The sequence below is a fragment of the Phalacrocorax carbo genome, chromosome 3 (genome assembly GCF_963921805.1).
Source record: "Phalacrocorax carbo chromosome 3, bPhaCar2.1, whole genome shotgun sequence".
NCBI lineage: Eukaryota > Metazoa > Chordata > Aves > Suliformes > Phalacrocoracidae > Phalacrocorax > Phalacrocorax carbo.
The window spans coordinates 90,711,797-90,722,735 of record NC_087515.1 but is presented as its reverse complement, the minus strand read 5'-3'; the positions used below and the strand labels follow the sequence as shown (position 1 = coordinate 90,722,735).

General features: G+C 40.8%; 1 protein-coding gene across 9 annotated transcripts in view; it reads right to left on the bottom strand.

Moving 5' to 3' along the window:
- Nucleotides 1–459: 459 nt before the first annotated feature.
- Nucleotides 460–10,939, bottom strand: part of SNAP91 (synaptosome associated protein 91) — a 71,922-nt gene continuing 61,442 nt past the window's right edge. For 6 of the 9 annotated variants that reach the window (XM_064447701.1, XM_064447703.1, XM_064447705.1 and 3 more), the window contains 6 exons: nt 10,095–10,125; nt 8,760–8,871; nt 5,665–5,748; nt 5,490–5,594; nt 3,208–3,308; nt 460–1,869 (listed from right to left, as the gene is read on the bottom strand). In XM_064447701.1, the coding sequence (XP_064303771.1) occupies nt 3,216–3,308; nt 5,490–5,594; nt 5,665–5,748; nt 8,760–8,871; nt 10,095–10,125 (425 nt within the window). In that variant the 3' untranslated portion in view covers nt 460–1,869; nt 3,208–3,215. Of the gene's footprint in view, nt 1,870–3,207; nt 3,309–5,489; nt 5,595–5,664; nt 5,749–7,909; nt 7,934–8,759; nt 8,872–10,094; nt 10,126–10,939 lie in introns of all 9 variants that reach the window. The other 3 variants (XM_064447700.1, XM_064447707.1, XM_064447708.1) reach the window with 1 other exon arrangement.

Here is a 10,939-nt window from a genome sequence, read left to right as displayed (position 1 = left end):
ACCAGAGAGACTTTGATGTACTAAACTGTATGAAACGTTTTCTCCTCCTTTCATCCTGCCATAAGACGAACCATAGCACAAGCAATTCCTGTAGCACCAAAGCTGTGCTAGCTCTCAAGAAGCCACTGAATAACACCTCACAGGAAAGAAATCAGGACCAGCACTACGAACTTTCACAGTTCCAATATTATTCTAGTTTCAGGAGATGAAGAGCTTTACTGAAGCCTCCTGAGGTGTTGCAGATCGAACTAGAGAATTCTCTCCCTCTCCCCTCTTTGTGAGTGGCTTTGTGCTCAGTCTGGCTTCGTATGGCTCTCTCCTGTACTGCTTAAAGATCAGCAAAAGCCATTACCATGTGCAGACTCAGCAATCAGTGTCAGGGCCTATATGCATTTTTCCCTTCTCAAAGCGTATTATTGTGTGCAACATCTCAATGACTATGAAACTGGCAACAAGATATTTACTTTGATCAAGGTGTTTATTGCATCTCAGGGGGCACACATGCACTGGGTTATTTTTTTGTTTTGTTTTGTTTTTTAAACTGAAATACAAAGAAGAGCCATTTTGAAATTAGCTTTTTATAGAACTTTCCCATTACTGTGTATGTTATCCCCACAGCAAATTCAGATACAACCACTTTTAATGGTACCATACATTGATTAAATAGTTCATTTGTAAGACTTTAAGTGAATATCTTTCCAACCCGATATGCCTTTACAGAGAACTGCCAAGCCACTTGTAACACTGATCAACAGTGACCTCATTGAAGAGTCAAGATCTTACGCCAAGCCATCAGCAGAAACAGTATGAGAACAAATAAAAATTAAAGAAACACAGTATGTACAGTAAAGGGCATGGATCTCTGGATCAGAATTAAATCTAATCACCAATAGTACAAAAGCTACTCACAGCGCATTCGGGGCAATGGAGAACACACTAGCCTAAGGCATACACAGGTAAGCACTAAATTAAGAGATGTACGTAAGAACTGAACAGAGATGAGCGACATCACTTGTAATGTTTTGACTACAGATATACCAAAGAGTGCTCTCGTATTTTAAATCCCTTAATGCCAGCAGAACTATGGTTGCTTTTTCCAGCTACATGGAGAGAAACTGACCCTTTACTTATTTTCAGTGCATTTAGCAAGAACTGATAAATATGCCAATTTTAAATGCAGAAACTTAAATAATTAAAATAGATTTTTTAAAAAACCAGCAATAAATATGGTATTCAGATGTGATTTTTCATTCTTGGTAAATCATCGAAAAGGTATTTGTTATGGAAGTTTATCTTTATATTACTTTAAATTATCTTAACATATACAGTGCCACAAAAATAAAACATTTTTTCACAACAATTGAGATTCCTGTGACTGGAAAAAAAAAAAATGTATTCCACACAATTTCATAAGTATTTTCCTTACTATCTGGTATTATCACACTATGTTTTGTAACAGATAAAGGAGAAATCGATCTTAGGGAAATTTTAGGTGTCCTCAAAAAGTTATATACATTGAAACCTTCAAAAACCACAGACATCGCTCCAAATGGCTCACCAAACAACAGCTGCATAATCTGCCCCCGTGGGATAGGTTCAGAAAAGCACTAGAAGGCATCAGAAACATACATCCATTGTTTAAATTGTAAAACACAAATAACCCAAGTACACAAATTTCGAGAGTAGGGATAACAGCTAAGGTAGTACACATTCCTAATGTTCACTTTCACAGCTGTGCTACACGTTTCAGGAGGAAGAGAAAGTCTGAGTAAGCGCTGGGTTTGGTACTGGTGGCTCACTTTGAGACTCTGAGCATCTGTTTGTAGACTCCAAACGCACGTTTTTATCATCCAGTCAGAAAAACTGCAGCTGTGAAAAAAGAAAAGTATTAGGTGAGAAACAGAATAATGAGTTAGATAAAGCACGTTCTAGAAAAAGCACCAAATCTGTTCCTCTGTTCACCTCTCAAAGGAGTTGTTACCAGTTTTTTGTGAAGCAGCAGTCTCACCACAGACCGTTATGAATCTGTCTACTACAAACCCAAGCCAAAAGCAGTGAGTCCTAGCAATAAATGGTGCATCTCCACTCCTGGCCATCTCCACCAAGCACCAGTTACACTTCCCCAGGGCTCGAATTTGCAGAAGGGAGAAGTGGGACTGGGTGGTGTCTGCTGAGGGCAGCCTGATCCCATCCGCTGCTGCTAGCTCCAGTGCAGAGGGGGCTTAGAACAAGTCTTGGAATAAAGCTCTAGGTAGAAAGAAAAGGGACTTCTGAAGGAGGCTTTGAAGATACGGAATGACTGTCCTCTCCTCACCTGGCAAATTATTCTAGTCTTAGTTACAAAATGTCTACTGTACTTCTACATTATTATTTTTTAATTGGCTTAAGTGTTCAATTCAATCTGATGTTTCCACTTGGCCCTCTTCCACATCTTTCTCCAAAACCCTGTCAGTAATATTTTTGCCTTTTTTCCTTCCATTCTGCAGTATTTTTTTTACTTCTATGTTTTTCTTATTTACTTCTCTGTTCTTCCACACTGTTGCCCTACACAGCCCTGCTCAGGACCCTATGCCTTTAGCATCCGGAAAAGCAGTGACTTGAAAAATCATATGGTGGGGAAGAACATTAGTTAGCAGCAGTTAAGTGATACAGACAACCTTCCCTTGGTGATCAGGACACTGAAGTTTTTCCTCTTTTGATCCCTTCACACCTATGATACCAAACCTATTTCCACACCCACAGGACTGGAACAAGCCTCTTCAGCACTGTTTTGCCCCCAGTACTTGTACCCTGTTATGATTCTATTTGTTTTAGTATTAATTTCAGGGGGAAGGGAATGAAAAAAACCACCCACCAACACCAAAACACATGAGCCCTTGGACTGAATGGAAACAAGGCAAAAAAATTGAAGCTATAGATTGAAGATAACTTTTCCTGGCAGTCACTTTTAGCAAAAAAAGTAGCCAAAGGTCAAGCTTTCAGGTTAAAATTTAAAATTAAAATTAATTAAATTAATTAAATTAAAATTAAAGAGTGTGGACAGAGAATTCAAGTTTCTGCTTAAACCCCCACACTATCCATTCACGTTTCTACCTACGTCCGCAACTACAGTTTTAACAGTCATGTTCATTCTACCAGCCTAATCAACGTCTGTGTGCCAGACATGTACCACAGCGTAACATGCTTAGGCAGGCAGCTACAGAATACCTTATTGTTTACAAGAAATCCTTGATGTTAAGATCCGCTAATGGGTCCTTTGTTGGAGGTTTCTTGGGACTCTGAGTAGCAGGAGTTGGGCTTGGCGAAAGCTAACAGATGCCGGCCAGGAAGGCAGAAAAAAAACCAAAGCAGACAAAGATACACGAGCATTAGGTAGATACAGCTGGTCCCACACAAGCACACTGCAAGCATACAAAGTTCTAAATTTTCTTTGAGTTCAGCGTGTTGCCATTTTGCTCAAGCATTGTTTAGACTCCACCCTTACCACAGGGCTAACAATGTTTGGCTGGTTTAATGGACACTGCTACAGAAACTGCACATTCTAATCAGTGCAGCTTCAAATCACTCCTCTCCCCACAAGACAGAATGGTATTAGGATCATCAACCCAGACAGAAGTTAAGCGATTGTTAGATGTTAAACACCAAGGTGCAGAATAAGCAGAGTGGGCGCTGCAGAGTACATCTGAAAATCCCAGCAGCTGGCATTTAAGTACAGGTTGTTCTACATTGGTAGTGTAGATAAGGACCCAAAGAGTACCAGAGATGCGACTATATTATACCTCCTCCGGTAGGTATAAAAGTAATCAATTATTCCACAGAAAGTGTCAGTTTTTCGAGTTCCATGCAACCCTTTTCGCTATGGAGCCAAGTGATTCTCCCATCCTGACCTTATTTTCCCCTGCCTCCACCTTACTCAGGGAACCTGAGTGTTTTGCACCTACAGAAACCCAGCAAGCCACCAGTCTAAATGAGATAAACCTGTTTTTTAATGAGAAACAGCTGTCATCCAAGAACTTGAGACCTTAGCTTGTTCATAAGCAGAAGGTCAGTTTTCTGAAGAATCCCCTTGGTGAGCTGGGAGGGAAGATGCAGAATGCAACTCCAGTAAATGACAAGCTCTGAACAGTACAGAAATGCCTATGAGTTCCACTTTGAGCTTTACTCAAATCTCCCCCAACACCAGACCTTGGATGTAGTTAGCTGTAGGAGACTTTTCAAACCTGTACCATTGTCTTGTACAGGGAATCGAAAAAAATGAAGACAGTTCATGTAAGTCAATGGTTGGCTTGGACAGACGTACTCTTTGCTGGGTAAAAAAAACGGCTGGATGGCTGGGCCCAAAGAGTTGTGGCGAAGGGAGCTAAATCCAGTTGGCAGCCGGTCACAGGTGGTGTTCCCCAGGGCTCAGTTTTGGGGCCAGTTCTGTTTAATATCTATCAATGATCTGGACAAGGGGATTGAGTGCACGCTCAGTAAGCTTGCAGATGACACCAAGTTGTGTGGCAGTGTTGATCTGCTTGAGGGTAGGAAGGCCCTACAGAGGGATCTGGACAGGCTGGATCAATGGGCTGAGGCCAACTGCATAAGATTCAACAAGGCCAAGTGCTGGGTCCTGCACTTGGGTCACAACCACCCCATGCAACGCTAAAGGCCTGGGGAAGAGTGGCTGGAGAGCTGCCTGGCAGAGAAGGACCTGGAGGTGTTGGTCAACAGCCAGCTCAATATGAGCCAGCAGTGTGCCCAGGTGGCCAAGGCGGCCAATGGCATCCTGGCTTGTATCAGGAATAGTGCAGCCAGCAGGAGCAGGGAGGTGATCGCGCCCCTGTACTCAGCACTGGTGAGGCCGCACCTCGAGTACTGTGTGCAGTTTTGGGCCCCACACTACAAGAAAGATATTGAGGTGCTGGAGTGTGTCCAAAGGAGCGCAACAAAGCTGGTGAAAGGTCTGGAGAGCAGGTCTTCTGAGGAGAGGTTGAGGGAATTGGGGTTGTTTAGTCTGGAGGAAAGGAGGTTGAGGGGAGACCTTATTGCTCTCTACAACTACCTGAGAGGAGGTTGTAGTGAGGTAGGGGTTGGTCTCTTCTTCCATATAGCAAGCAGTAGGACAAGAGGAAATGGCCTCAAGCTGTATCAGGGGAGGTTTAGATTGGTATTAGGAAAAATTTCTTCATTGAAAGGGTTGTCAAGCATTGGACCAGGCTGCCCTGGGAAGTGGTTGAAGTCACCATCCCTGGAGATATTTAAAAGACATGTAGATATGGCACTTAGGGACATTGTTTAGTGGTGGACTTGGCAGTGTCAGGTCGCTGACTCTATGATCTTAAGGGTCTTTTCCAACCTAAATAATACTATGATTCTAAATCAGGCAGCTGATACTGTAAGAAAGCTCTTCTGCAGTCCTACAGCTAGAACTGAAATAATGCATACACACAAGCTACTTTCTAGAGAAATGGAGAGCAATTAAACACTCATCTATCAGTGACACTTACCTGTACACCAGGGCCAGTGGCAGCTCCAAACGGTGGCCTCATCATAGGCTGCCCGTACATAACTGGCTGCTGGGGCATCATGGGTACGCCTGTGCCTGCTGGGGGCTGTAAATTAGTGCAGTGTGAGTCGAGTTCTGGGAGGAGAAAGGAGAGCAGCGTAACAAAAGAGACTCACCATCCCAAATGCTGCTCCTGGCTGCGGGACAGGTGGAGTACCTCCTGTGGCAGGAACAGCACTGGCTGAAGGCACAGCTCCCGTCTACAGAATTAAAAAAAAAAAAAAATAAAAAAATTAAAAAATGGAAGAATCTCTAACATCAACCATCTGGAAACTGCGGGGAGTCTCCAGAATTCTCAGCGTTGTTCTGAGAAGTAGGACTGCTGTGTAGCAGATAATGCCTAACTTCAAAACCACAATGCTTCAAAGAATGAAAGAGTTGAATGAGTCCCTGCGCTGATGCTCAGCTTGCTTTTCCCAAGAAAGCAAGGGTGACAGACTCCATTCTCTTAATGAACAGAGTCCATTTACTGAACAGAACTCAAAATAGGCCCAAGAAAACATGTATTCTCCTCCTCCTTCTACATAGTATAATAAAGCATCATAATTTCATAATTGATAGATGACATTACACTTGGTGTAGCACTGTATTTTAGTAAAAGCTTAAGCAGATTGTAAAGCTAAGGAAAATAACTGCTATAATTAGTTTCCAATTTTAAAAAATATTGCATTTTTATGCAGTGAGATTCATTTAAGTTAAAGAATAAAGTTCACACACGTAAGCCACAATCACAACCATTACATACTTTACTAAGGAGTGTTCAGTGTATCTTGTTATGCTTTTCATTCATATGTTTAATTTGTTATGATTTTCATTCAAATAACACAAGGAAATAAAGGTGACCTTTCACTAGGATTCAGGAAGAGAGAACTGATAGTTTAGTAGTCTGACTGCATACACAGCACAACAGCATCTTTGAACAAGGCCACTCCCCTAGCGTAACCTACACATCATCCCTTTTGGTTCCCTTGTCTGTAACTTCCCATGCATAGAGTCTCCTTAGGGCCTTGAAAGCATCCAAGTCTCTCCTTTTGCAGAAGTATATACAATCCAAATTATTAACAACTCTGAAGAGCGGCAGGAAGGATTCAAGAAAGGGATTTGAAAATGGTAGTAGGATTTTTAGGAACCTCATTACTGCTATCGTATGGCCTAAGTATATTGGCACAATTTCTCAAGCTATTACAGAAGCTGTAGGGTCATGCCTGAGCCTCCACATCCTTACCGCCTACTGTTGGCCAGTTATATCCCACTGTGCTTGGAGAGCAGCTACCACTCTTTCAGTTCAAAGGACAGTGCGTCTCTGGAGATATGTTGGAATTACTCACTGAACAGTCCACTTCTGTGAATGCTGCATTTAGTGCCCTTGCTTGATCCTTGCTTCCAGACTAAAATATCCAGTTTCTGAAGAAACTGGAAGACATGTCAAGATAACTTGTTCCAAATTCATTAATCAGCAAACACCCTACAGTTTCTGGCTAATAATCATTAAACTCTTTTCCAGTCTGTAAGTTTTTTGGGGAGCATTTCATTTAAAACCTATACCGCACTAGCAGAACATCTCTCCCCAAACTAAAACCAACATCTGGACATTCAGGTACGGAAAGCAAGAAAAAGACAGACATAGATTAATGACATCAGATGCTGTGATCTGACTGCAGCCACAGGAACATATTGTAGCTCAAAATCCAGTTAGGCAGTTGCCAAGAAAACAGCCATGCAAACTGAATCTGCTTTTGCCTCAAAGCGCAGGGAGCGCTTGAGGGAACAGGATTTTTTGAAATCCTGATGTTTTTAATCCAGAAGGTAAAAGGTCACAAGGAAGGGAAGAAGTGACCAAAACTTAATTGGTTCAACAGTGACGTGAAAAAAGCTTCATTTTGGTCTCCATATCTATTTTTCCTGCAGGTCTGTTTTCTTTGGTTTCAAGAAATACCTACGTGCATGATTTTGAAGAAATAAATATATATAGCACCCATGTTCCATGAAATGCTATCAAAACCACACAGCTTTCCAGAAAGGCTAGTTACTTATCAGATAGTAAAACTACTACAAGATCAGGCTGATGTTTCAAAAGTTAGAAATTTCAGGTAGTACAAGTCAGATAGTTCATATCCAAGTAAAGCAAAGACAGTCCAAAGCCATTATTTTCAAGCTTATAGCACAGAAATGGTTAATCACTACTACCCTATTCAACACATTGCCTGAGAAGAGTTCACTGGACAGACAGTCCAAGAGCAGCCATGTTAGGTAGCTTCTAGGTAGTTTTAAGCCAGTGGTAATAACTGTAGCGCAAGTGAGGTGCTGTTAGTATCTTCATGTTTAGTAAGTATAATAAGAGATCAAAAAAAATTCACTTACACTGTACAGTATTGCCCAGCCCTTCTATTAAGAAAAAAAGTTGACGTTACAACTAATACATTCAATGCAGTACCAAGTTCAGGGAATTGTTGTATCTGCCATAAGGTTAAGGGACAAGCTGGAACATGCTTAGAGTCACAGAAACATCTGGTCGTGCTCCCCCTTGACAGTCCTTCCCTTCCCTTCCCAACCCAACTTTTTTCCACATAGATGCTGTTTTATGCCCTGGGCAACTTTGATGAGATGTGGTATGACCCCTCTTCCGATTACTCTCGTAGCTTACTCATGATCAAGTTGCTCTTGTGCCAAATTTAGATTTTTAGGTCAATTCAACTCTCTTCTCTCAAAGTTTGTGCCTTATGATACATTTTTACTGGGCAATCTTAACTTTTCCAACAGACTGCTTTACACTGCTAGGCAAGCTTCCCACTTCTAATCTAACATCAATCACCTGATCAGTATGAACACTTTGTAGTCTTTTGACCTACTTCATTCAGGAAAGCTTGAGAAAAACCTATTTATTTTCTCTCCTTCCTTTGGATCAATACCATTATCTTTTGGGCAAGCAACCTGGGCCTTGTACTGGCAAGACCTGTACGGCTAGCCACACACTTGGAAACATCCACAGGTAGCAAGTGTACGTGTAGAGTAACATCTTGATACATATGCTAGCGTATTTTCATTGTCCTGAACTCAGTGATTTATTCACGTCAGCTCTAAATTTGGTCTTTTATATAGAAGCAAAAACTTTTAGCTAAAGTAGACAGGTGCAGTGCCTACACATATGCTTGTGTAGTCTCATAAAATACTGAGGTTTCAACACCATGGTAGCGACGGATTAACCACTTACCAATGGACCACTTGGGACACCACCAGTTGACCATGTTGCAGGTGCTACTTTTGGTTGCCAGTTGGCTCCTCCTGTTAACTTTTTCTCTCCAGCGTTCCACTGAAGGTCTCCCCTAATAGAAAGGGAGAGACACAGAGCTATTATTTACATACCCTTACAGTGAAAATTAAAACCAATTGCAGTATACATTAACATTAGGCTTGCGGCTACGTTAGTTTGTGGTATATGCAGTTTAAGTTATCAACAGAAAGGTACGCTTTTAGTGCCACTCAGTTTCAACAGTTGTTAGCAGCAGACACCAGCACACTCTATACTGAAGTCAGTTGCACGAATATGGCCTTTGTGGTCAGAATTAAAGAGAAGTATTACTTAGTATTGACCAAAGGTAATGTAGTATTGCATATACCCTTGCAAAGTAGGAAGAGGGACTGCTACTGCCTATTCTACTGGGACCAGGCAGTACAGCTGCCTGCTAGAAGTCTTTGAAAGATCATTTCATTGCTGGAGATCTTGCTCAGACAGCTGAAGGAGGAAAGCACTCAGTTCTGAAAAAAGTTGATAGATACAAGAGAAACAAATCATTTCATAAAGTAAAGGGCTGTTGCAAAACCAGGTTTTGTTAGAGGCTGCTCTATCCAGAATATACTAGACCATTTGGATGGGGTAGATTGAAGGAAGTTAATTTTGGGGGATAAACCTCATGATGTGTTTACACATATCCCTCCCATCATCTCCACAGAGGCACAGCACGTTTTGAAGTACACACATCATAAACTGGTCTTGCATACAGAGGAAGACTCAGCACAGAAGTAAGCAATCAGATTAAGAAGAGACATTCAAAAATAAATGCAACTCTGTAAATATTTCTTCTTGCAAAAAGCAGCTTTTCACTGCATGGAATGAACTTCTTTCCTATTTTACAAGTATTCCAATGCCTACACGAAAGCACATCCAGTGTCTGTAAAAAGATAACAAAACTATTACATATTAGCCTAGATTACTGAGGACAGCTATACAGTTTATCTGGACTATTAATTCATTTAAATTGTTTGGAAATCAGCTGTCTGAAATGAAGACAGTGAGTTACAGGGTTTTTTTTTAGAGAGCCAGACTAAAGCCAGCAAATTTAAAATCTCTGTCAGGAACAGTTAACCTTAATTTTTCAGTAAACCTGTACAGAACATAATATTTTTTCCAGAATTTTTCTGAACTGATTTTTGGAGGGGTAGGGGCACATGACCAATTCAGTGATTCTTCATAAACACTGAAATACATGCAAGACTATACTACAGATTTGAAATTTTTCTTTTTTTAAAAGAACATAGTTGAACTTACTTTTTTGAAGTGGTACCAGAAATTCCAAGATCTGAAAATTGTAATGAAAAGAAGAGGGGGGGGAAAAAGTGTCATGTGTTTATTAAATTACAGCATGTCTAATTAACAGCTCAGACTTCGTTGCACATGGGCTGGTACAAAGTTTTGGATGTCTTCATTTATAAAGCATCAGAGGACTGGCCATATCTACCCTTTTCTTCAGGACAAACTCTTGAGGAACAGTACAGATGTCTTATACTCAAGGAAGCCACTTTTGATCCATGAACAATTCAAACTAATAATATATTTAGGCCTATAAAACGCTAAGTCACTTAAGAGCATCAAAACTGTTTACCATGAGTGACAACACTAGTTTCTGTTCCTTACTATACATACTGAAATAAAAAGCCATTTTTATACACATAAATCTGAATGTCACCTGGAAGTTTTGCACTGTTTTATCTGCTCTATCATACACAGGAACTCCAAGCAGTGTCCTTAATTACTCTTTGGAAGAAGTTTTAAGCTAAGTTTCAAAGAAGACTCTTTTCACATGATCACTACAAGTTCTGTAGGTCACGAATTGCTAAGTTTGATTTCTTCCCCCAAACTTGGATATACCAAATGACTGGCAGAAGAGGTTCCAAGTGATTAAAAGTCCTGCTGACTTTAACCATGGTAGTTTCCCCTGACACCCAACAGAAGAGTATGCGTCATAAGATCAGTTATAGCTTTGCTGTGGTATTTTTACATATCCTAGCAGAGTATTTCATTTATACAATCCTCCAAAGTACAACTTTAGCAGTAGTAGTATACCTTTGCCTAGGTGGCCTCTAGCCCTTTTCCTGCTAGAGGAAAGAGAACTT